This window comes from Mauremys reevesii, linkage group 4, assembly GCF_016161935.1.
Source record: "Mauremys reevesii isolate NIE-2019 linkage group 4, ASM1616193v1, whole genome shotgun sequence".
In the NCBI taxonomy this organism is placed as follows: domain Eukaryota; kingdom Metazoa; phylum Chordata; order Testudines; family Geoemydidae; genus Mauremys; species Mauremys reevesii.
Window position 1 is genome coordinate 134,655,436 of NC_052626.1, and position 26,243 is coordinate 134,681,678.

At 44.4% G+C, this 26,243-nt stretch overlaps 1 protein-coding gene across 1 annotated transcript in view; it reads left to right on the top strand.

Moving 5' to 3' along the window:
* Positions 1–983: 983 nt before the first annotated feature.
* LOC120404017 (complement receptor type 1-like) overlaps positions 984–26,243 on the top strand; it is a 98,667-nt gene continuing 73,407 nt past the window's right edge. Inside the window, exons 1-14 of the mRNA XM_039536030.1 lie at positions 984–1,164; positions 5,678–5,837; positions 7,053–7,238; positions 7,767–7,866; positions 10,063–10,148; positions 11,330–11,542; positions 13,067–13,249; positions 13,962–14,150; positions 14,709–14,891; positions 19,827–20,015; positions 20,640–20,828; positions 21,451–21,639; positions 23,225–23,413; positions 24,810–25,009. Of these exons, the coding sequence (XP_039391964.1) occupies positions 5,735–5,837; positions 7,053–7,238; positions 7,767–7,866; positions 10,063–10,148; positions 11,330–11,542; positions 13,067–13,249; positions 13,962–14,150; positions 14,709–14,891; positions 19,827–20,015; positions 20,640–20,828; positions 21,451–21,639; positions 23,225–23,413; positions 24,810–25,009 (2,199 nt within the window). The 5' untranslated portion in view covers positions 984–1,164; positions 5,678–5,734. The remainder of the gene's footprint in view (positions 1,165–5,677; positions 5,838–7,052; positions 7,239–7,766; positions 7,867–10,062; positions 10,149–11,329; positions 11,543–13,066; positions 13,250–13,961; positions 14,151–14,708; positions 14,892–19,826; positions 20,016–20,639; positions 20,829–21,450; positions 21,640–23,224; positions 23,414–24,809; positions 25,010–26,243) is intronic.

Consider the following 26,243-nt stretch of genomic DNA (forward strand, 5'->3'; position numbering starts at 1 on the left):
TGCTGTAAACTAAGTCGATTTCTTCTTGTCCTACCCTCAGTGGACAATTGATCATCCTCTTATAGCAACCTTTTATATATTTGAAGACTGGTCTCATGTCGTCCCCCATCCCCCAAGCCATCTCTTCTCTACTCTAAGCATGTCCTATTCTTTCAACTTCCCTCATAGATTCATGTTTTCTAAACCTCTCATTTTTGTTGATCTCCTCTGGACTCTTTCCAACTTATTCACTTCTTTTTTGGAGCATGGTGCCCAAAACAGGATCCAGTGCTCCAGCACTACTCACCAGCCCCGAGTAGAAGAGTGGAACAATTCCCTCCTCTATCTTACATAGCAAACTCCTATTAATACACCACAGCATCACACAGTTGATTCAGGAGACAAAGTACAGCATTTGACATTGTAGGCAGCATGGCTGGTATTTTCAGAAAGGCCAAAAGGAGGGAGGTGCTCAACACTCACTGAAATTTAGTGAGATTTGGGGGCCCATTTCCCCTGAATGCCTTTGAAAATTCCAGCCTGTATCCTTTTTGAATGAGTTCAGAGACACTTGGAGAAACTATCGAAAAACCTCCATCATAAAATACCGTCAGGGTCAGGAGGCATCTACTCATATAATATACACAAACTGTTGTGGGTTTTCCAGTGAAACGATCCCTTTCGTAAAAGCAAAATAGAAAACCCTTTGTAGTACAGTAGTTATATCCCAGCTGGCGTGTCCATCAGTCTGTTTGCTCTTGGAACAATGAACTATTCAACCAAATTCCAGAGAACTCTTTATTCATGTCATTTTCAGTAAAGAGTTGGCAGATTAGCGCAGTAAGTAAACAATTTCGACATCTGCTTGCGGTGAAATGAATTATCTAACGTTTGATTGCAGGTTGAATAATTTACTTCCTTGTCATTTTAGAGGAGGAGTTAATCTTTTATAGATAAGCTGGTGCACCACCCTTCCCCCCCCCGTTGCCCCAGATCGAAACCTTGTCTCAATTTCACCATATCGCAGCACTTCTGTATGTGTAAGCATATCCTGCTAGCTTCTTGTTTAGCATGGTGATCCCTGGGTGCAGGACAGGCTAGACTGGAAAAGTCAAAGATACCATTTCATCCTTCAGTAACCAAATAGACCTGAGTGCACTCTGCCTCCTGCTGACAAACCTACCGGTAAGTTGACTGTGATTGCAGCCAGCTACTTAAGGCACCATTGCTCTGAGAGAAGCCCAGGGGAAATGGGCTGGGGGGAAGCAGGAAATCTAGAACCATTTATTAAAACCTCAATATAATCGATTCTAGCAAGTATGCCCATGTGCACAGATTTAGTAAACAAAGCCAGCCCTAGCAGAAGAGGGGGAGCTAGCAAAGCAGAACAGCAGCAAGAAGTATTAGGTTTAAGGAAACCAGGAGAGAGGGAGACAGAGAAAGTGAGTTTAGGTGATTTAAATAAGTACTGTACAGGTTGCAAGCTAATAACTTCAACAAGAGTCTCTTGCAGTTGTCTGTATGGGGCACATCTTGTAGTCATGGGGTAAGATTTTTTTCAAAGGCTCCCAAGGGACTGAAGCTAATTTTCAAAAGTGACTCGGGCACTTAGGGTCTGATCCTGAATCATTAAAATCAAGAGGGGTTTTGCCGTTGACTTCCAGGGGAGCAGGTTCAAGCCCATAAATGCCTGAGGCACTTTTGAAAATGGGACTCGGGCACTTCTGAAATTTTCACCGCAATCACTATGGACTTGTACAAAACTCCAATTGACTCTACATATTTTTCACACACCTGTACGTACATATGGGTATAATATATTGCGCAGCAGTTGTGCTGACTCCAGTGGGAGCTTTACCTGCCCATGAATGGTAGGGTTTGTTCCATAGAGATTTACAAATAAAGCAATTGTTTTCTTTCTGTCAGAGTATTCTAATGGGCGTAGAGGACTATATAAATTTCTCTGGAAAGTGCAGATCAGCTTATGTCCCTGGAGGAATTAATTTGGCTACCTGGCTGGAAAGTGCCAATGTCCTGGCAATAACAAAGGTTTTAAAGGGAGCCTGACAAACTGATAAGCAGTTGGCATGTATTTTGGGGGCAAGTTTGTGCTTTGGGTAGTGAATTTGTTACCTTTTATCATGCGGAAAGCTCAGTTGTTATCCGAGGAGTCAAATAGCTTTATGCAAAGAACAAAAAAGGTCTGAAGAGATACAATAAAACTTCCGAACAGACACAGCAAGTCACATTCTTATAAAATCATTTGCAATCATTCTTAACTCTCTGAATCCTTATTTCAGGTATGTTTTACCTTATTTTGTTACTGCAATTATCAGCTACGTGTTGTGCAATGGTTATATGTAGCTAGCTAATTTAATTGTTTAATAGGGGAGTAGAAATTAACATAAGCCTTTCCATTAATCACCAATAAGAGACCAATGAGATTTAGCTAGTGTTCATGCTCTCACTCATCTAGTTTGAGTGCTTCCTTAGCCCCATCTGGGGGTGAGAGAGTGTGGTGTCCCAGTTTCAGAGTTAAGTGCCTCTTAAGGTTTCAGGCTCCCTGCCATCACCTCTCTCCCGTGGAGACCTGCATCTCTTTCCCTCCAGGCAGGGTGGCTCTCCAGGCAGCCGCCAGCGCAGGCGGGGGGCGCGGCCGCCGGGGGGGCGGGGGTTTGGCTCGCGCCTGAGCCCATGCCCATGCCTGCGTCGGGTCGGTCCGAGCCCGGTCCGGGCAGGCGCGCGGCGGGCGGGTTTTTCGAGCTCCGCTCCCGCCCGCAGGCGCGGCTGCGGCCGCAGGTCCCGCAGGAGAGCCAGCCGAAGCCCCGGGGGAAGGGGGAGAGGGGACGGGCGGGGGGAGGGCGGCGCAGCGCTCCGCGCTGCTTGGGGCAGCCTACTTTCTAGAGCCGCCCCTGCCTCCAGGCGAGGAGTTCAGGCTTGCTGTCCCTCTGCACCTTGCTGAGATTGCCTGTAATTAACCTTTTCCCAGGGGCTACTACATCTATACCGGCTACCAACCAACCTTCACAAAGCCAAATGCATTTATTCTTAGGGTAAAAGCACTACAGAGTAAACATACAAAAAAAAAGTTCCTATACGTACGCTAAAAGGATCCAGAGGTCCGTCAGTCTTATGAGCCCTTTCATAAGGGTTGAGGTCCCCCCTTGGACAGAGGGTCCTGTCCATTTGGTGACAAAAGGAGGCCACATGAGTCAGTTTAAACTCAGCCTTTTTATACCAGAATCACTTTGTCTGTGGAAAATCCAGTTTGACCTAGTATATATGAAGCTCTCCGGGGAGGTGTTCTCATCCTGAGGGATTCACCTGCATCACCCTCCCCGCACACACATTTTTGGTTCCTGGAGGAGCTGTAGTAACCTTCCCCCACACCAAAGTGGCAAACAATCTGTGGCCCAAAGTGATACATAACCCATTCATAAAATGAACACTATCTGGTCCCCAAAGATAATTCACGCAGTTGCAATATTTGTCACAATACAAATGGCTTTGGCAGTTTGTTCTTTATCTATTCATGACTGTTTCAATGGGTACTGATGGGGAAACTGAGGCACAGAGCAGTGATGTTACTTGCCTGTGGTTGTAACAACTGGCCAGCGGCACAGCCAGGAATACAACCCAAATCTCTTGAGTCCTAGGCTACTGCTAGCTCCTTTAAGCCACCCTGCCCTCCATTGTTAGAAGTATTAGGACTTGAGAATTGGAGGTTGGTTTGAACCATGTTAATCACATAACTTACAAGGTTAATGTGGGGTGTGTTGTTGAACCCTGAAGGTGTGCCAAGACTCAGGCATTTCTATTTACCGTGCTATAAACGTGCCCTGAGAAAGTGAGATGTGAGGCAGGTTTCCGTAGATTGAAAAATTAAATAACTTCCTATTCATTTGGGATTTTAGTTTTCATTTAAAGAAAAAATATCACTTCAAAAAAAGGCAAAGACATGTGTCTGATTAAAGCCTGTAGGAGTTGTGTGAAACTTGCAGTCATAAGAATGGCCATACTGGGTCAGACCAAAGGTCCATCTAGCCCAGTATCCTGTCTACCGACAGTGGCCAATGCCAGGTGCCCCAGAGGGAGTGAATCTAACAGGTAATGATCAAGTGATCTCTCTCCTGCCATCCATCTCCACCCTCTGACAAAACAGAGGCTAGCGACACCATTCCTTACCCATCCTGGCTAATAGCCATTAATGCACTTAACCTCCATGAATTTATCTAGTTCTCCTTTAAACCCTGTTATAGTCCTAGCCTTCACAACCTCCTCAGGAAAGGAGTTCCACAGATTGACTGTGCACTGTGTGAAGAAATGCTTCCTTTTATTTGTTTTAAACCTGCTGCCTATTAATTTCATTTGGTGGGCCCTAGTTCTTATATTATGGGAACAAGTAAATAACTTTCCATATTCACTTTCTCCACATCACTCATGTTTTTATATACCTCTATCATATCCCCCCTTAGTCTCCTCTTTTCCAGGCTGAAAAGTCCTAGCCTCTTTAATCTCTCCTCATACGGGGCCTGTTCCAAACCCATAATCATTTTAGTTGCCCTTCTCTGAACCTTTTCTAATGCCAGAATATTTTTTTTGAGATGAGGCAACCACATCTGTACACAGTATTCAAGATGTTGGTGTACCATGGATCTATACAAGGGCAATAATATATTCTCCTTCTTGTTCTCTAGCCCTTTTTTTAATGATTCCTAACATCCTGTTTGCTTTTTTGACTGCCACTGCACACTGCGTGGACGTCTTTAGAGAACTATCCACGATGACTCCAAGATCTCTTTCCTGATTAGTTGTTGCTAAATTAGCACCCATTGTGTTGTATACAGGGCCGGCTCCAGACCCCAGCGCGCCAAGCAGGGGGCAGGCAGCTCCAGTGGACCTCCCACAGGCACGCCTGCAGATGCTCCACCGAAGCCGCGGGACCAGCGGACCCTCCGCAGGCATGTCTGCAGGAGGTCCACCGGAGCCGCGGGACCGGCGACCGCCAGAGCGCCCCCCGCGGTGTGCCGCCCTGCTTGGGGCGGCGCAATTTTTAGAGCCGCCCCTGGTTGTATGTATAGTTGGGGTTATTTTTTCCAATGTGCGTTACTTTACATTTATCGACATTAAATTTCACTTGCCATTTTGTTGCTCGATTCCTTAGTTTTGTGAGATCTTTTTGAAATTCTTCACAGTCTGCTTTGGTCTTAACTATCTCGAGCAGTTTAGTATCATCTGCAAATTTTGCCACCTCACTGTTTACCCCTTTCTCCAGATCATTTAAAACCCTTGTTATTGCAGGGATATTTGACTTTACCTCTCAACTTTCCCCACCTTGCTTCTGTTTTGAATAGCCTATAGTACACCCTCAGCATGTGTAACTCAAGGTGGCTCCACTGGCTTTGATGGAATGACCCCAACCTACACCTGCTGAGGATGTGGCTCACTGACCTCTGTTGTAAAATGCTTTGAGATCTACTGATGAACAGCGCTATACAGGAGCTAGGCATTGTATTATGTTTATCATTACTTCTATGACCGAGCTCCTAGGAGCCACAGTCAAGGACCAGGACCCTAGGGGCTAGCCGTTGTACAAACACAGGACAAAGAGATGGTCCCTGCCCCAAGGAGCTTACAATGTATGTTCCTCCTAAATGTAAATGAAACACCTTACTCCCCCCATCTCATATTTTTACAGATCTTTAGCCTGGAAAGAGATGTGCTAACTTCCTTGTTAGGTCTGCAAGAAGAGCACATGACACAAAGGAAGATGGTATCTCTAACCCCTGGAAAACAGCGTTCTTACATAGCCACCATTCCACTGTTACTTGCTGCTGCCTTCGTTGTTGCTGTACACAGTGAGTAAACATGAGTATCCAGCAAATCCAGCTGGGTAAAATAAGAACCAGCCTGAACATCCAGTGAAATCTCAGTGTGAGGAACCTCTTTTTGGAGGTTCATATAACTTTGTTGTTTCCCTCTGATCATTTTTCTTGCTGCCTCTGCGTTTCTGAACAGTCTAAAATTCCACTAGACGATTATCAGCAGTCTTGCAAGAGACGAGAATCTGTCTTCCCAATACCCTTAGGGATTGATGTTTTTTCCACTCCCAACACCTTGTGCATTCATTTACATAAGTGCAAAGTGGGTGTAAAGTGCTTCCAAATGAGAACTGTAGTGCAATACAATGTATAATTGTAGTGCAATACAATGTGTAAGGCAACAGTTAACTGGAGACACTCCTCAAGTTCCTGAGACGTAAGAGGCTTGGATAAATGTGCATATTTTGGAGTAATGAACAATCTGTGCTTAACATCAGGCTGGTGGCTTGACGTTCAGGATTTCTCAGGGTTGCATCCAAGATCGCAGGACTCTGGAGGCTTATAACTGGGGGGATGACTGATGGCAAGAGTAGGCCACAAAGTTTTCCTCGCCTTTTTAAGGATATAAGCAGGACAACGACGATTTATTTTTGAGTTGATTCTAGCACTCCCCCCAACCTTTCCCCCACCTTTTGGCCATTCCTTTCCTCTTTGTCCATCAGCTGGCGCCAATAGCATAACAAGCACCAGATCTGCGTCACCTCCAATAACTTACCCTCTCCCAGCTGGTTTCAAAATGTAGAATAAACTGGGTACAAGGATACTAGCTTTGTTTCTACCTTAGCAGCTCCAGTCCAGCTGCTTATCCACCTTCTAGGACCTAGCCTGCAGTGTTTCGTGTCACAGCTGGAGATGCAACAACCATCACAGTGATGATGGGGAAGGACATATGTTCTGTCCAGACAAGCTGCAGAGAAAATAATTCTTGCATCCTTATCCTCCCCTTACAGATGGGAAGATTGTTTTCCTGACTTTAAGGAGAACTTAGATTTGTTTGATGCCAAAAAAATTTTTTAAGACAAATCTTTGAGAGAACCAGGTGGAGTAGCAGGGGTCAGTTAGGAGGGAGAGCTCAGGTATTTTGTTTACAACCCTTCTAGTATTCCAAGAAGGGACACTTCAGTAAATGAGGTCTGGACTATAGCACATTTTTCTAGTTACATATTTTTGACACCTCTGTTTTGTAACTAGGTGATTGTGATGAGCCACCGCGTTTTCATTTTGCTGAGCTAAAGGAGGAGTATAGAAATCGGAGTAAGTTTGCTGTTAATAGCAAAGTGGAGTACAACTGTCGCTCAGGTTATACCAAGGTACAAAAGTCCATTCTTTATTGCACGTCACGTTCTCAATGGTCAGACGCCCTACAGTTTTGCAGGGGTGAGTATTTTGTTTTTTTACTTTTCTTTTTTTAAACTAATTTATTTTCATCAGCCCTTTTTGATTAAAGAGTATAATGAGAGGGACTGCATGCCTGGAGGGAGGGGTTAAGTTCACTGATATGATATGAAGGCTTTCACCACTAAATGACCAGTTCGTATCTGAAACCTGCTGCTCCTTGATCTTGGGCAACTCCAAAGATGTCTACAAAGGTTTCCTTCTGCTCTGAAGCTTTAAAACACAAACTAAAAATGGATTTTGAACCTTAAATAGTAGACTATTCCAGGCTGGAAGACATTCTAACTGTCACAGGTGAAATATTCACATGCACAAAAACATGGTAATGGAACAGAGTTTGATTTAAACAAGCACATACACAAATTGCAAGTTAAGACTGGCTCTATATCCTGAGCTGGCAAAAAGTGAGTAGAGTTTTGATAGAGACAGAATCTTTGGTTCTTTTATGGTTACATTTTACTGAGTCAAGACATGCAAATAAAGACTAATTCCAGTCTTATTTCTTTCTAGCAAGATCATGCCGTCACCCTGGAGAGCCAGAAAATGGCAGACTTGTTATTCTATCAGATCTCACGTTTGGTGCAACAGTAAACTTCATCTGTGAAGAGGGGTGAGTAATGGGCAGCTTGTGCTGATAGATTTATAGGTTATTAATTTCCAAAGGGACCATTACGATTATCTAGTCTGACCTCCTGTATAAGAGAGCCCAGAACATTTCACCTACTGATGATCAAACCCATATTTGTATTTGAGCTAGAACATATTTTTAGAAAGAATTCCAATCTTGATTTGGAGATTTCACCACATCCCTAGGTATGTTGCTCGAATAGTTAATTACCTCCACTATTAAATTCAGGCTACATACAAGGCACAAACATTTATCTCGTTTCAGCTTCCAGCTGTTGGATCTTCTTATACCTTTTTCTACTAAATTAAAGAGGCCTCTATTATCAAATCTTCTAGCTGTGTAGGTACTTACAGGCTGTCCATGATCAAGTCACCTCTTAACCTTCTCTTTGAAAAGCTAAATAGATTGAGCTTCCTCCACCCTAATGAGGCAGATTTTCCCAGCCTGAAATCATTCTTGTCGCCTTTTTCTGCACTCTTCCCAATTGAATATCTTTGTTTGACGTGCAAACACCAGAGTTGGATTCAGTATTTTTGGGGTAGCTGCATGGCTGCTGTATATAAAGGTAATACCACCTCCCGACCCATACTGAACTGTCCCCTGCTTGCGTATCCATGTATTGCATTAGCCCTCTTAGCCACAGCATCTCACTAGGAGCTCATGTTCACTTGTTTATCCACCACGACCCCCAAGTCCTTTTTCAGAACGACTGCTTTCCAGGATAGTCTTCCCATTCTGTGTGACTGGCATTTTTTCCCCCTAGACCTATACCTTTGTATTTAGCTATATTAAAACGCATGGTGTTCAGTTGAGCCCAGTTTACCAAGCAATCCAGATAACTCTGTAAAACTAACCTGGCCTTATCATAATTTACCATTGCACCAATCTGTCATCTGCAGACTTCAATAGCAATGGTTTGATACTTTCTTCCAGATAATGGATACAAATATTGAATTGCACTGGGCCAAGAACAGATTCCTGGAGGACCCCAGTAGAAATGACCAGTTTAAGGATACTCCCACTCCTATACTTTCTCTTTTTTTGAGATATATCAGTTAAACCAGTTTTAATCTATTTGATTTTTTTTGGATAGTGCTAGTTTTTTAGCCAGAACAGCATGCAATATTAAATCTAGTGCCTTACCGAAGACTAAATATATTATTATATCAATGAGTTATCGTCATCAACCAAACTTCTAATCTAATGAAAAAAAAATATCAAGTTTATTCCATAAAATTTATTTTCCATGAAACCATGAAAGCTGCCATCCTTTCATTCTTTACTGATCGCATCCCATATCAGCCATTCCATGACTGCCTGGGATCAATGTCAGGCTAACCAGCGAGGGACTCTGGGATGGGGCATACAAACCCCAGGAAAAGGCTAATGAGCTGATGTAGGCTCAGAAGCCTCACCCTGCTACACCTGCTGTAGGTGTCAGATTTGGTGGGAGGAGTTAAAAGTAGAATGCACAGCTCAGCTGGGGGCAGACTGGGAAGGAGAGCAGACCTCCAGCTCTTACTCTGAGAGAGGCCTGGATAAGGCCAGGAATGGCTTGATAGACAGCTGCCTGCCAGGACTTCCCTGAAGGAATGTGGGCGTGACACAGGACTCTGTTTGATTTGTCACCAGTGACCTATCTGCTGGTGCTGAGTAAGTCTGCTGCAGCTGGTGGCCTGCCAGAAGGGGGTGACAGATAAATAAAATACCTTCTGTTTCCTTACACCTGACTAGGGACCTGGCAATAGTTTGTCCTGGGCCCAGACGCAACCCAGTCACAGATTCCCATGATCCTACCTCCTCTTGCGAAGGCCACGATGAATCATGGGAGATGTATCCTCACCTGGGAGACCAACCTATATAGGAGAATGAGGCATCCAAGCTACAGCTCCAATGTGGCACCATGGCAGCATTTTGGGATTAAAATATTTCAGTTTGGGGGCATTCTATTTTTCCATGAAACGTGGAAAATTTCTGCAGAAAGCAGATGCTTTAAAAAAACCCAAACATTTAATTGAAAATCCAATTTACGGTTGAAAAATAGTTTTGATGAAAAGTTGTTGACCAACCCTACTAATGATGATGTAAGAGAATCAAAGCCTTATTGATGATGGACTAGGCAAGACATCCAATCTCAGTTTGTATCATATAAATTCCATTCCCCCCTGTTTTATTCAGGTACAGACTAATTGGAAATGCAGAAAGAAAATGTGTGCTTGAAGGATCACAAGTTACATGGGACAGAGATATTCCATACTGTCAAGGTGAGTAGAGACTCTTAATATGGGGAAAGTGTAGTCAGGGTTAGACAATGAAAAGCGTACTGTCTCCTGCCGGATGGATTCTGAAATACAACTCCTTTATCATTTCACTGCATACTAAATTCTTGAACACTTCAGTTTTGTTTTCCTCTTGCACCATGTTGTAGAAAACCTTGTTAGCTTCTGAATTTGTCTGTTTGTGGGGTAGAAGTGGGGCCGGCTCCAGGCACCAGCTTAGTAAGCAGGTGCTTGGGACGGCCGCTCCTGAGAGGGGCGGCACGTTCAGGTATTAGGCGGCAATTCGGCGGAGGGTCCCTCACTCCCGCTCAGAGCGAAGGACCTCCTGCTGAATTGCCGCAGATCGCGATCGTGGGTTTTGTTGTTGTTGTTGTTGTTGTTGTTTTGGCTGCTTGGGGCGGCAAAACCCCTGGAGCCGGCCCTGGGTAGAAGCACAAAAGACTCAGATTCTTGGCCGACAGAGCTTGGACCAGATCCCCAGCTGGCGTAAATTGAATCAGATCCTTGCTCTTCAGATATAGTATTAACATGCTTATAGCACAATCTCTAAGCACTTTACAGATATCTTTATATTTAGGGATAACTTTGCCTGTCACTCATACACAGCTATCCCTAGGATGGAAAGTGACAGGTGCGTTTCACAGTAAAGAGCAGTAACTGTTTAGGACAGGGAGTGAAGCATTCTGGACTCCACTGAAATTGCAGGCAGAGTTTAAGGAGGCAGGATTAATTACCAAAATAGCTAACTCCTCCCTTTGGAGGAAGTGCCAGAGAATCCTTAATACGCGTGAATGGGCAAGACCTCGATTTGATTTCTCCTCCCTTCTCCGGCTTTCATGATGCTTCAGTCTGTGCATCCACTCCCACCACATCCCGGCGGCATAACTACATTAGGAAACCTTCCCCATTTTCTAGTCTTAAAAATCTTGTCTCCCACAGAGCCCCAGCTGGTGTAAATGGGTGTAACTCCATTTTAGTCAATAGGTTCGGTCCTCTGCTGGTGAATCAGTGCTCCTCCCTTGATGTCAATGGCGCTACATTGATTTTAAACAATCTATGGTTTTGGTCCATTGTGTTTCAGCCTCTTCTTTTCTCATAAGACTTTGGATATGACATACATTAAATTCTCTCTTGCTTCCTTTCTTTCCTTTTTCCCCTCTCTTCAGTGATACCTTGCCTGCCTCCTCCAATAATAGAGCACGGGACACATACTGGGACAACGATGGAGGAATTCAACTATGGGACATCTGTCACTTACCAGTGTGACACTGTAGAAAGGGGACAGGTTCCTTTCTCACTTATTGGAGAGGCCTCCATTCACTGTACATCCAAGGATAATGTAAATGGAGACTGGAGCGGGCCTGCCCCTGAATGCAAAGGTGACGGAATCCAATGACTGTAAAACAAGTGGTAATGTGCACGTACACATTAGCCACGTCAGCTGTAACAGTGCCACTGCTTAATAGATTGTCCCCAGGACTCCTAACCTTATTCCCACCCCTCAGCACACGTTCTTAGTAACACCCATTGGAGAATAGAGCCCAGTTTGAGATTTGCAGAGACACTAAGGGGGTTTAGGGAATTGCACTTATTGTGTCCAGATTGGCCTCAGTTCCCACCCACCCTGCCAAGAATTGCTGCCCGCTTCCTTGGTCTGCCCACGCTCTGTGTTCCAACCCCTCCCTCAGGCAAGGAGCCAGGAAGCTCGAAGAGGCAGTTGGTGTCGATATGGGAGGAGGGAGTGACATGGAATCCTGGAAAAGCTCCATGTGGGGAGACAGGCTGGCAACATGAGACTGACTACTCACATGGAGGGGAGAGCCGGACAAGGTGGTCTGCTTCTCAGAGGAGAAGCTGGGCCAAGACGGGGGATGGAGCAGGGCTTGGAGCTGGGTGGGGAAGGAGAGGAGAAGGAGAAGGATAGAGAAATGGAGTTTATTCAACATCTGTCTTCACTTCAAGTCCTCAGAAGAAGAATACTGGAGCTGATCGAAATTTTTTGAAAAAAAAAGCAAATTGTTTTGTGAAAAACTGTCAACTTTACTGAAAATATTTTATTTTCATGTTATTGTTTTTAATATTCCCCCAACTCATATAAAATGTTATTGAAGTGGCCATGGAACTTACTGAAAACCCCATTTTTATGGGTGTTTTTTTTAAATTGATCATATGTTTGATAAGACATATGTGGGAAACGCATCTAATTTTTTGCTCACTCTAGAAACTATTCCTGTGGCGGTTTCTGCAGGTAAACCAGGAGCATATCTGCCTATCTTCTTCACAGGAGACCAGATCTGAGTGTCTGTCAGCTATAAGCACAGCTGGAACTCTGACTGGAAAAATGACTTTATAATGTCCACAAATGATAAGCAACAAGACGGGGCAGTTCCAGCAGCTCCTGCTGCCCAATGAGACCTCTCTTGTCAAAGACTGTAATTATGTGTGTGCATGCTCTCTCCCTCCCTCCCTCCCAACCCCTGATCCCCACAATTGCCTGTGACAGAACTGTCATTGCAGGTGGTCACTAATTCAGCAGGTGTAGTTTGATGCTTTACTTGAGTTAAGAAAAGGCTAGATAAAGACTAAAACTTGCCTACTAGGTTCTATCAAAACCGATGCCCCAAGGTATTTGAGAACATGGCATCAGACCCACTGATACTTTTCTGCTTTTCCTTAACACGATGTTTCAAATAAATAAATAGGTGGTTTCTGGGGTGCATTTGGAGGTGGGGGGGGCAGGAGTGTTCAGACATGTCATGATATCTCTGCAGGGCCATGTGCTTTCAAATCTGTTCATATCCTCCTGGTAAATAGATCGGATTCCACTGAAGTATCTTCACTTTGTTTCCCAATTTTTGATTTAACAGTAAACCTCCCAAGCTGACACTGTTTTTCTTATACAGTTGTTCGCTGTGAACAACCAAAAGTTGACCATGGAAAACAGATGACTGGATATAGTCCTGTATACACCTACAGAGCCTCCGTTCTGTTTGAGTGTGAACACCGCTACACCCTCAAAGGCAGTAACATACTTCATTGCAATGAAAATAGTAGATGGGATCCTCCGTTACCAGTTTGTGAGCGAAGTAAGTGTCGTATGGTGACTATCACCTCCTTCAGACTGACCCTGCAGCCCTTGGTCACCCAAGATTCGGGGACAGCCAGTTTGATGTCCCCTTTGTTTTAAGAGAGGAAATAGTGACTACGGTGTAAACTTGCATGCCACTGTGCTGACACAGCTCCATGATATTTTGGTTAAATGACTTGTATGCTGAAAACAGGGATTCCAGTTTTATTTTATTGCAGGCAGTGTTGCCGAGTGGATAGAGCACTAAAGTGGGACTCAGGAGGCCTGGGCTCTATCCCAGCTGGGTGACCTTGGGCAAGTCACTTCCTCATTCTGTGGCCCAGTTTCCCCTGTAAAATGAGAATAATGATACTGAGGTTCTTTGTAATGATACTGAGATCTACTGAAGAAGAGTTATGTATTTATTGTATAAGTTCTTATACTGCACTCATCACCATAATATCTCAGTGCCATCCAGTATTGCACTAAATAATGTAACTATGCACCTGGCATGTGTTGTTTGTTTTGTTTTTGTTTTGTTTTTTCCTCTCATCCGCTCCTAGGGAGAGAAGCATGTGCAGTGGAGTTTCTTGTTTTGTGATAGGGTTTTAGGTTTTGGTTTTTTTTTTTTAATATACATGTCTTTCATGTCACATTCTTGTAGAGAAGAATTATTTCTCAATAAGATTTCCTGGTTATGTATGTCCTTAAACATTTATTTTTGCTCTTAGGTAGCTGTGATGACCCACCTTTCGTTAGTAATGCTTTTCGAGATGGTTCTAACAGCAAGTTGTTTCCGGCTGGGACTGTAGTGAAATACTCCTGTGTGAGAGGTTATGAGTTAATCCCTGGAATATCCTCTGCAAGTGTTACCTGTCAAAAAGATTTTACATGGTCTGAACATGAAGAATTTTGTCGGAGTAAGCATATTAGTCTTTGGTTTAGCTTTCTTTGTTTTAACTGAGCTACAGAATTAACACAAATTTAGGAAGCTCTACTCTATAGTCGATATGTGGTTCAAAGTGAGTGTGTGTGTGTGTGTGTGAGAGAGAGAGAGAGAGAGTGTGTGTGCATGTCCAGATCTGTTGCCCCCACCCACAATCTCCATATAACCTTAGGCAGATTATAACCAAGGTAGATTCTACACAAAATTTATTGTAACACAGCAATCAATGTTGTTTAGAACCCTGCTGAAGACCAAAATATTCTGCCAACTTCAATTCAGATAGTTACCCAGAAGTAAACTGGAAAGGGTACTCCTCAATCCACGAGGCACGCCTACTAACACTCATGGCAGGAAGAAATGATTTGCTGTGTCTGTCGATGATATAAAACTTCCACCGAAAACCAGCCTCTTCAAAAATGTGAAGGAAATGCTGACTTTCTATAGCTAGCAAAATGTTCACCTGCTCCTTGTAAATGAATCTGCAGAATTGTTTTTGCTCTGATTTAACGATGGTGGTGGTGGTGTTTCACAGAAATTAGATGTCCATCTCCAGACATTACCAATGGAAAAGCAATACCTAAAAAAGAAACCTACATGTATGAGGACAAGATTCGCATTGAATGTAATTCCGGTTACGCCCTCAAAGACAAGAATGGATTGATTAAGTGTGAACATGATCGTGCATGGCATCCTCCATTACCAATTTGCGAACCGGGTATGTATAAATGATAAAGAACTCTGACATGGTGACCTGCTATCTCTGACCTAGTCCCAAACAATGTAATTGCTGCATAATTATATATTTATATTATGGTAGCACACGGAGGCCTCAGCTGGGAAAGAGGGCCTCTCCCTTGGCTTCTGCCCTCACCTCCTCCCTTCTTGCTTCCCCTCTTCTGCCTCTATCACCCTGAACCTCTGTCTTCCACTTCAGTCCTCTCCTGAAACGTCATGAGGATCCTGTGTCTTTCTTAGAACACTGACTCTGGTTTCCTGGCCAAATTCCAGCTCTGCCATTGCACTCTGCCACCCTCTGTTTCTCCTGCAGTTTCAAAAGGATGTGATGTTTTCTTCACTTAGGCCCTCATTCCACAAAGTCCTCGAGCGCATGCTTAACTCTAAGCACGGGCATAGTGTTGATTTCAGTGGAGCCACTTCCATGCTTAACATTAAGCACTTATTTAAGTGCTTTGCTGAATTAGGACCTCGGAGAAGTAGCTGCATTTCTCTGGTGGATGAAGTAGCTCTGGGTGTAACAGGTTGAACAATGTGATAGAAATGCAGGGTCATTACAATGACTGACAGGCAGGCCAAATGCTACTGGCACAGAGACATTTCATAAACATTCTTTCTGCTCCCTTTCTCTACCGTTCTTCCATCATGAGGCGAGGACACACAAATGGAGTCAATGTATGTTGTTAGCTACACAGAAGGAACAAAGCTAGTGAATAGTACTGCATGAGCTCACTAGTGGGGTGGTGTTGTAAGACTTTGGTTCATTCCAGCTCCCCCTAGTTCATTCCAGGGTACCCCTAGGGGGAGGGATAGCTCAGTGGTTTGAGCATTGGCCTACTAAACCCAGCGTTGTGAGTTGAGGGGGCCTCTTAGGGATCTGGGGCAAAATCAGTACTTGGTCCTGCTGGGTGGACTCAATGACCCTTCGGGGTCCCTTCCACTTCTAGGAGATAGGTATATCTCCTTTTATTTATAGTGGGGTGTAAGCAGATCTCTGGTAAAAGAGGCGAAAAGGAACTGGTGATGGTTGGGGTCTGCAGTGGGCAGGCTGAGATTCCTCTGAAGAAATCTGCAGGGAGTGTAGATGTATGAGTGACCATGACAAGACCCCAGTTGTGTTAAGTACACACCGCACTCTGTAAACACACAGAAAACAAGATCCCTGTGCTTGTAGCTGGACTGGCTTCGTGATCCCCTTACTCTATCCCATTTCAAAAAGTGGTTGGAGGATACCGCTACACCTCTACCCTGATATAATGTGACCTGATATAACACAAATTTGGATATAACACAGTAAAGCAGCGCTTCGGGAGGGCGGAGCTGCGCACTCCAGTGGATCAAAGCAAGTTTGAAATAACGCGGTTTCACCTATAATGCGGTAAGATTTTTAGGCTCCTCAGGACAGCGTTATATCGAGATAGAGGTATTTTCCTTCCACCCAAAGAAGGCATGACCCCACACGGCTATTAGCCAGCTCCAATTTCACACACACACTTTTTCTTGGTGTCCATCCATTACTCTTCTTTGAATGACTTTAGTTCTTTAAATTAATCTGATTGACTGAATCTCACGTTATAGGTTCATCTCTACTTTAAGGGGCTGTTGTTACAGTTTGCAAACCAGTTTGTATAAATAGTGAAGAATTGATACAGTGACCTCCCATCCCTGATTTTGAAAGGAACATTTAACACTCACATAGTGTAATTGCTGCATACTTATATATTTATATTACGGTACCACACAGAGGACTCAGTCAGGATCCAAGGTCCCATTGTGCTGGGTGTGAAACCTTGGGGAAAGTATTTCTTCCGCCCTACTCCATGCTGATTAGGTCTAAACTGGAGTATTGTGTCCAGTTCTGGGCACCACATTTCAGAAAGACTAATTGGAGAAAGTCCAGAGAAGATCAACAAAAATGATTAAAGATCTAGAAAACATGACTTACAAGGGAAGATTGAAATTACTGGATTTGCTTAGTCTGGAGAAGAGAAGACTGAGGGGTAACATAATAGTTTTCAAGTACATAAAAGATTGTTACAAGGAGGAAGGAGAAAAAATGTTCTTGTTAACCTCTGAGGATAGGACAAGAAGCAATGGGCTTAAATTGCAGCAAGGACAGTTTAGGTTGGACATGACATTAGGAAAAAACTTCCTAACTCTCAGGGTGGTTAAGCACCAGAATAAATTGACTAGAGAGGGTATGAAATCTCTACTGGAGATTTTTCAGAGCAGTTTAGACAAACACATCCAAGGATTTGTCTAGATAATACTTAGTCCTGCCATGAGTGCAGGGGACTGGACTAGATGACCTCTCAAGGTCCCTTCCAGTCCTACAATTCTATGATTCTATGTGGGGTACATTCTCCCCGACCTAAATGACTGACGTCCTGGCAGTGTGATATCTATGACGGGCAATTTTATCCTCTCTGTGTCTATCGGCATGCACAAGTAGTACCAGAAGGTGCACATAAGTGAGTATTGTCTGTGGGCCTTTACTCCCTAATGACAGTAGCAAAATTAAGAACATAGTCCACAGACTGGGCAGATTGGCTTCTAGTTTTATTTCTTCTGCTAGGCACCTCTACAGAACTTCTCACTCATGCTGTTGATAGAAATAGGCAAATTCACCCCAGCTCCAGTGCAGAACTCATCTGGTGAAATTCCCGCTGTTTGCTTCTTCACTTTGACCTTCATGGAATGAGGTATTCCCCTGCTACAGGATTTAGTTTGATTGCAGAATGGAATCATATGCAGATTCACCTTCTTCTTCAGTTTGTACATTTGCGTTAGCTACTTTTTAATCAAATTTTCCAGATTAGTGGAGTGTCTTCCACAATTCTACCTCCATAGCTTTGGAAGCAGAAATGAATCCACAAGGACAAAGCATGTCCCAGTGCAGGGTTGGATGGAACCTTCTCCCAACTGTCTGTACCTTGTAGATATGTAATTCACTTTCCAGTAGCTATGGTACCATATAGACTAATGACTCCCACCAATCTGCAATTTTCTCATTTACTGTGGGACTAAGATTGGGTAATACGTCTCTATCTCCCACTTCTACAGTAGACATGATTACTTTGGCGTACCATTGCCACTTGTTTGCCAACTGGTTTTTCTCTGTTTTCTTAGTAGCTAAATTATATGCATAGCAAAGTCTGCATCTCACGTCCTTCACATGCTGCTGATAGGTTACTGCAGCTTGCCTTTGCGGCTGGATTTCAAAGTACAAATCAGTTGATAGCAAAGGATGCCTGCCAAGCATAGAAAGTATGGGGTCTCTCCCATTGCATCATTCTTAGCAGAATTACATACCAATCCTTTAACTAGCGACTATAGCTGAGGAAGATCCTTTTGTCCTTTCCTGCACATTAGTGTTTACTGCATCTAGAGTCTCTGCTTGCCAGCAACTGATTTATTAAACTGTACTGGGAGAATTTTCAGTCTCCCATAAAGTCTCCCAGACTTTATATCTATTCTTCATTATCCAGCATTTAAAGAAGGCTGTTTATTGGAGTTAGTGCCTGGACTATATGTCCATACAAGTAAATGCCTTTTGCAGTTCAGATTTCTTGAAGATAAATATGCTCTAGTCCTTTAAGGACGAGCCCTGAGTTAAAAAGGCTTTTGCAGAAAGATTGCCCTGGATTAAGGGAGCTATAATGGGAGGCGGCCTCCACAGTGCTCTGTTCCCCCAGTGACCAGAGACCAGACAACATTGCCCCAAGTGTAGATGGTGCTGGGTGAGGCAGAGTGTGGCTGGGATGCCCAGAGGATACAATGATTCTGTGCCTCCCTTAGCAGCCAGCTTCACTGTGACCATTATAAAGATCCCATCACAGATTAAAGTTGCCATCCCCCAACGCAACCATTGAGTGGGAGCAGTGGTACAAATACTTCTGGCACCCGGGTCAGTGTTGGATCAGTTCTCAAAATGCTGAGCACATGAAAAGAGAATTTTAAGCATCCATGAATTTCCAAAAAGCCAGATGAGGGATTAGAGAGACCGAGGGGTGAGATAATATCTGTTGTTGGAATTATTCGTTACTTGAGCATTTTCAGAGCTATAGGCTTATTTCAACAGGCAGCGCTGGGACTGCTTTTCACATCACTCTGGCTACCATCAGAAATGTGTGACAATCCCAGAACAGTGTCAGAAGACTAAAGCTAACCACAATGAAAAATTACATAGCCTGCTAGAACCAGCTCTATCCCCTTCTTTCACCCTAAACAGTACTTCTCCTCACTAGTTTGAGAGGGATGGACATATGGGGAAAGTATGGCTCATTATACTGGGAAGGTGGTGTGTGTGGGGGGGAAGTTCAGTAGCTAGTGGGGATGGGTGAGGAACTTGAGGAAACTCTTCTGGAGTCCCCAACTTGGAGGCGGCTTGGCATGTTCGTTCAGGGGGTTCTGGCAGAACTCAGTGGCTATAGAAGGATTCAGATCTGGAATTTGGTGGTGCAGATGTAGCAGGACCAGTTCAATGACTCAGGGAGCCATGCAGGAGGACCCTAGTGTTGAAGTTGATGGGAGCTGCAGGCCTTCACTTCTTCTCAGGGTCTGGCTCTAATTCTCAATAATTCAGTGCAGTTGACTCAATGCAATTATTCAGTGTTGTGAGCATATGAACAATGATCCATGGGCTCCCTACAGGTCAAAGAGCTCTTTTAAGAATATTCTGCATGTTGCTGTTTTTATATTTGCTCTCCCAATGCCATGGGTAAGATGCTAATTCACATCCAGAAACTAACAGAAAGTGCTGGCAGATTGTCAGAGGTATTAGACACTGGTGCCTCTTCAAGCACTTTTTTTTGTAAATGTAGTTTCAGGAAACCCCACAGTAGTTATGCTGCCTCCCTTCTTTTAGGAGATTTCCTGTTCTGTATCAATGCTGTATTTTTCCCTTTTATTCTAGCTTGTGAGCCACCTGCGCGCATCGCTAATGGATGGGACGACCACAGCTGGGAAAAAGCTGTCCTTGTTGGCTCAAGTGTGACTTACAAATGTAACCCTGGTTGGTCACTTGTTGGAGTATCCTCCATTCGATGTACAGCTGGTGATGGGGGAACTCCACGCTGGGATGCACCTGTCCCTGAGTGCAAAGGTGATTCATTTCTTCATCACACTAGAATGACTGAGATTATAGAAGGGTGGAGGGCACATTGCAATCACCTGGGGGCTATTTAACGTCTTAGCCCTTAAATACTGAAAATATGTAGAACCATGGGCCAACTCACTGCAGACTCAGTGGCTATAGAAGAGGTTCAGATCTGGAATTTGGTGGTGCATGTGTAGCAGGGCCAGTTTAGTGACTCAGGGAGCCATGCAGAAGGACCCTACTGTTGAAGTTGATGGAAGCTGCAGGCCTTCAGTACTTCTCAAAGTCTGGCTGTAATTCTCAGTAATTCGGTGCAGTTATTCAGTGTCGTCAGCATGTGAACAACGATCCCTGGGGCCTTTACGGGTCAAAGAGCCATTTTAAGAGTGTTTTTCATGTTGCTGTTTTTATGTTTGCTCTCACAATGAGATGGGTATGATGCTAATTCACAGCCAGAAACTAACAGAAAGTGCTGGCAGATTGTCAGAGGTATTAGACACTGGTGCCTCTTCAAGCACTTTTTTTTGTAAATGTAGTTTCAGGAAACCCCACAGTATTTATGCTGCCTCCCCACTTTTTTAAGAGATTTCCCATTCTGTATCAATGCTGTATTTTTCCCTTTTATTCTAGCTTGTGAGCCACCTGCGCGCATCGCTAATAGTCGGGACGACCGCGGCTGGGAAAATGATTTCCTTGTTGGCTCACGTGTGAGCTACTCCTGTAACCCTGGTTGGTCACTTGTTGGAGTATCCTCCATTCGATGTACAGCTGGTGATGGGGGAACTCCGCGCTGGGATGCACCTGCCCCTGAGTGCAAAGGTGATTCATTTCTTCATTGCACTAGAATGACTGAGATTAGAAAAGGGTGGAGGGCACATTGCAATGACCTGGGGGCTATTTAACATCTTAGCCCTTAAATACTGAAAATATTTAGAGCCATGGGCCAACTCACTGCAGACTCAGTGGCTATAGAAGAGGTTCAGATCTGGAATTTGGAGGTGCAGATGTAGCAGGGCCCGTTTAATGACTCAGGGAGCCAGGTACGAGGATCCTACTGTTGAAGTTGATGAGAGCTGCAGGCCTTCAGTACTTCTCAGGGTCTGGCTGTAATTCTCAGTAATTCAGTGCAGTTATTCAGTGCCGTCAGCATGTGAACAACAATCCCTGAGGCCTTTATGGGTCAAAGAGCCGTTTTAAAGAGTGTTTTGCATGTAGCTGTTTTTCTCTTTGCTCTCCCAAAGCCATGAATATGATGCTAATTCACAGCCAGAAACTAATAAAGTGCTGGCAGATTGTCAGAGGTATGAGACACTGGTGCCTCTCAAAGTACCTTTTTTTTGTAAATGTAGTTTCATGAAACCCTACAGTAGTTATGCTGCCTCCCTTCTTTAAGGAGATTTCCCATACTGTAACAATGCTGTATTTTCCCCTTTTATTCTAGCTTGTGAACCACCTGCAAACATCGCTCATGGACGGTACAACCGCAGGTGGGAAAAAGTTTTCCTTATTGACTCAAGTGTGACCTACGAATGTGACCGTGGTTGGTCACTTATTGGAGAATCCTCCATTCGATGTACAGCTGGTGATGGGGGAACTCCACGCTGGAATGCATCTGCCCCTGAGTGCAAAGGTGATTCATTTCTTCATCACACTAGAATGACTGAGATTAGAAAAGGGTGGAGGGCACATTGCAATGACCTGGGGGCTCTTTAACATCTTAGCCCTTAAATACTGAAAATAAGAACAATCATGGGCCAACTCACTGCGGATTCCTCCTTTGCAGCAGATCAAACACTCCCAGCTGGGATGCCCACTGCTGCGTTCTCTCTGCCCTGGCACTTGTACACATGATCTGACCTATGCCCTAACTTATGCTTGATCATCCCATTTCTACCTTGCTGAATTTCTCCCTCAGACACACTCCACACCTGACCCATCTCTTGGTTTGTGGTTCCCAATCCAGCTGTTCTGATGGTGGCACCTTTAATGTAGAATCCACTCTGTGTGTGTGGTGTCAGTATGTTTGCCTCAGCTCAGCCCCCTTGTAACATCCTCAGCAATTCTCCCCCTTCTTCACAGGTACGGGTGGGCAGCGGCGGTGGGATAGTGATTACACTGCAAGGGAGACGTGGTGGGATGGTTCAGCAGTGGGACTGAGGCACTTGTTGGGGAACTCAGGGAGGGTTGGTAGGTTGCAGGAAGGTTGGGCTGTTTGCCTCGGTGATTCTGGAAGGACTAAGCACCGTAGGAGGGTGGTTTGGCTAATTTACTGCCATGGGGCTTGATCCATCAGCAGCTCCCTTTAAAGAGAATTTACCTACTACACTTTAAACAGCAAGTGCTGGATTCTTCTGTAACTTCTCTGGCTTCCCTGAAGCCACTCGTCTCTCTCACTCCACTGAGAACCAGAGCAACCAGGCCTTACACTTGTCTATCTAAGGTGTTCGTACTGTGCCAGTCACTGTGGTATCTTTGGCATCCTGCAGGATGAAAGTCACTATAGAAGCGCAAGACACTGTTAAGGACCAAGTTCTGCTCTTGGTTCCACTAGTATAAATTCAAGGTAACTCCACTGACTTCCATGTACTTCTCCCTCACTGCAGAGGAGGCTGATTCTGTAATAGGCCAAAGAGGCTATTTTTAAAAAGGCCACAAGTGTGCCTGGGAGTGAACTGCACATTCACAGTTGTCTCAAGACTGCCAATAAGACTTCCTTAAAGGAACCAACAAAGCGCCTGTGCTCTGCTGCTCCACATGTGGACTTTCAGCTGCCGATGACTCCAGGAAATGCCCATGATATACAGTACTGGGTGGGATTTCACTCACACCCTTTTCTTGTAGAACTCATGATGTTTGTTTCTCCGGAGTCAGAGATGCGCTGGGGGTTTGGTGTTGACTCAATGCAATTATTCAGTGTTGTGAGCACGTGAACAATGATCCCTGGGGCCTCTACAGGTCAAAGAGCCATTTTAAGAGTTTTTTGCATGTTGCTGTTTTTCTTTGCTCTCCCAGTGCCATGGGTAAGATGCTAATTCACATCCAGAAACTAACAGAAAGTGCTGGCAGATTGTCAGAGGTATTAGAGACTGGTGCCTCTCCAAGCACCTTTTTTTGGAAATGTAGTGTCAGGAAACCCCACAGTATTTATGCTGCCTCCCTTCTTTTAGGAGATTTCCCATTCTGTGTCAATGCTGTATTTCCCCCTTTTATTCTAGCTTGTGAGCCACCTGCACACATCTCTAATGGACGGGACGACCGCGGCCAGAAAAATATTTTCCCTGTTGGCTCAAGTGTGACCTACGAATGTGACCATGGTTGGTCACTTTATGGAGTATCCTCCATTCGATGTACAGCTGGTGATGGGGGAACTCCACGCTGGGATGCACCTGTCCCTGAGTGCAAAGGTGATTCATTTCTTCATCGCACTAGAATGACTGAGATTAGAACAGGGTGGAGGGCACATTGCAATGACCTAGGGGCTATTTAACATCTTAGCCCTTAAGTATTGACAATATGTAGAGTCATGGGCCAACTCACTGCAGATTTCTCCTTTGCAGCAGATCAAACACTCCCAGCTGGGATGCCCACTGCTGCGTTCTCTCTGCCCTGGCACTTGTACACATGATCTGACCTATGCCCTAACTTATGCTTGATCATCCCATTTCTACCTTGCTGAATTTCTCCCTCAGACACACTCCACACCTGACCCATCTCTTGGTTTGTGGTTCCCAATCCAGCTGTTCTGATGGTGGCACCTTTAATGTAGAATCCACTCTGCTTGTGTGGTGTCAGTATGTTTGTCTCAGCTCAGCCCCCTTGTAACATCCTCAGCAATTCTCCCCCTTCTTCACAGGTACGGGTGGGCAGCGGCGGTGGGATAGCGATTACACTACAAGGGAGACGGTGGGGATGGTTCAGCAGTGGGACTGAGGCACTTGTTGGGGAACTCAGGGATGGGTGGGTAGGTTGCAGGAAGGTTGGGCTGTTTGCCTCGGTGATTCTGGAAGGATTAAGCACCGTAGGAGGGTGGTTTGGCTAATTTACTGCAATGGGGCTTGATCCATCAGCAGCTCCCCTTAAAGAGAATTTACCTGCTACACTTTAAACAGCAAGTGCTGGATTCTTCTGTAACTTCTCTGGCTTCCCTGAAGCCACTCCTCTCACTCACTCCACTGAGAACCAGGGCAATCAGGCCTTACATGTCTGTCTGTGGTGTTCGTACTGTGCCAGTCACTGTGGTATCTTTGGCATCCTGCAGGATGAAAGTCACTATAGAAGCGTAAGACGCTGTTGAGGACCAAGTTCTGTTCTTGGTTCCACTAGTATAAATTCAAGGTAACTCCACTGACTTCCATGAACTTCTCCCTCACTGCAGAGGAGGCTAATTCTGTAATAGATTAAAGAGGCTATTATAAAAAAGGCCACAAGTGTGCCTGGGAGTGAACTGCACGTTCACAGTCGTTCCAAGTCTGCCAATAAGACTTCCTTAAATGAACCAACAGAGCGCCTGTGCTCTGCTGCTTGTGGACTTTCAGCTGCCGATGACTCCAGGAAATGCCCATGATACACAGTACTGGGTGGGATTTCACTCACACTCTTTTCTTGTTAAACTCATGATGTTTGTTTCTACGGAGAGAGAGATGCACTGTGGGTTTGGTGTTACAAGCAGTTTATTTCTCTGCAAAACCAAAACAGCTGCAATGAAGTGAACTAAGGGCATGATTTACAGACAATAAGCCCCATTCACCGTGCATCTCTCCTTCGCACTGAACTGTCTTCTCTTCTGCCTTTTCCTTTCAGTTTGGTGTCCAAAGCCAGATGTGCAAAATGGAGGAATGGTCAATGCATTAGATGAAAAAGACTGGTACAACATGAATGAAAACATTACTTTCAAATGCTCTCCTGGGTACCAATTTTCAAACCTTTGGTATCAGTCTACAACAGACAGTTTGACTATTACATGTTCAACTAATGGCACCTGGACGGTGTTACCCAAGTGTGTAAGCATCACAGTCCATTTGGGTTTCTTGATGCACCCTGTTTCTCGTGTAAAACATAACACTGTCTGAATGTATCTTTGCTTCTTTAAAATAATGAGGGCTGTTTGGCGAGGGAGATAGATCTGCCATTGATACAACTTCAGTGGAAAGAAATAAGTTGACCTGAAAGCAAACACATCTCATCACTCCCCCACCCTATCTCTTTCTTGTGTTTTAAGGGAGGAGGTTTTCTTCCTTTGCAGTGACTGCTCCATGCCCAAAATAATATAAAATAGGTAAAATGTGGTGGTTAAAAATCACAACAGGAAGAAAATGTTATGCCCTATTATGAAGTATAGAGAGAGGTTTTCAAAGCAGTCACTGGTGTGATACGTGATGTATTTTCTGTTGGTCTGGGGCACAGTATAAAGCAAATACCATGACTGACTGCTTTAGTGAGCAATTGCCAGTTTGTTCAGCATTGTACAAGTGTAAATGGAGGCCTGGTTCCTGTCCCAGGAGTTTACAGTCCAGTGCCTGATGCTGCAAGTTGCTCAGAACTTCCTCAATTTTGCTTAGCAGTATCAGAGCCTGTAGAAGTTAAGAATTGAGGGTTCTCAGCATTTATCGGGATCAGACCCTAAGTCAGGAACAGACAGTATGAGACAGACACATGTAATAGGTGTATGTGCAGAAATTGTAAATGACCAAAGCCTTCCCAAGATGGCTGCCAAAGCTGAACGCCCTGTCTCTCTGCCTCTCAGCCATTGCCACCCACGCCTGCTGTCTCCAGGGCCAAAGAGGGAGAGAGCCCAGTTGCTCTATTTCCCTGGCCCCTGGAGTCAGGAGGAGTCTGAGTGGCCAGGCTGTCTAGCTGCTGGAGCTTGGATGGACTCTGTGTGGCCAGGGTCCCTGCCTGCTGGCTGGTGTGATCAGCCATGAAGCCAAAAAAATTCTATTTTGAGGTCTCTTGACATAGAATTTTTCTTGAAATCCCTTCCCATAAAAAATGGAGGGGTCATTTTTTGTTTTTGTTTTGGTTCAAGATGAAACTGTTTTAAAAATAACAACATATTTCACATGAAATTTTCATTTTCTGGCCAGCTCTAATTGAGAATGTCCAACACCTTTCGGGATCATATAATATGTCAGACACAGACTGTATGAGACAGACTCATGTAACACACTGGATAATGGTTCAGATCAAAAAGGACTAAGCATGCTTGTGAGGATAGGTCCTTATCTTCTTCAGCGT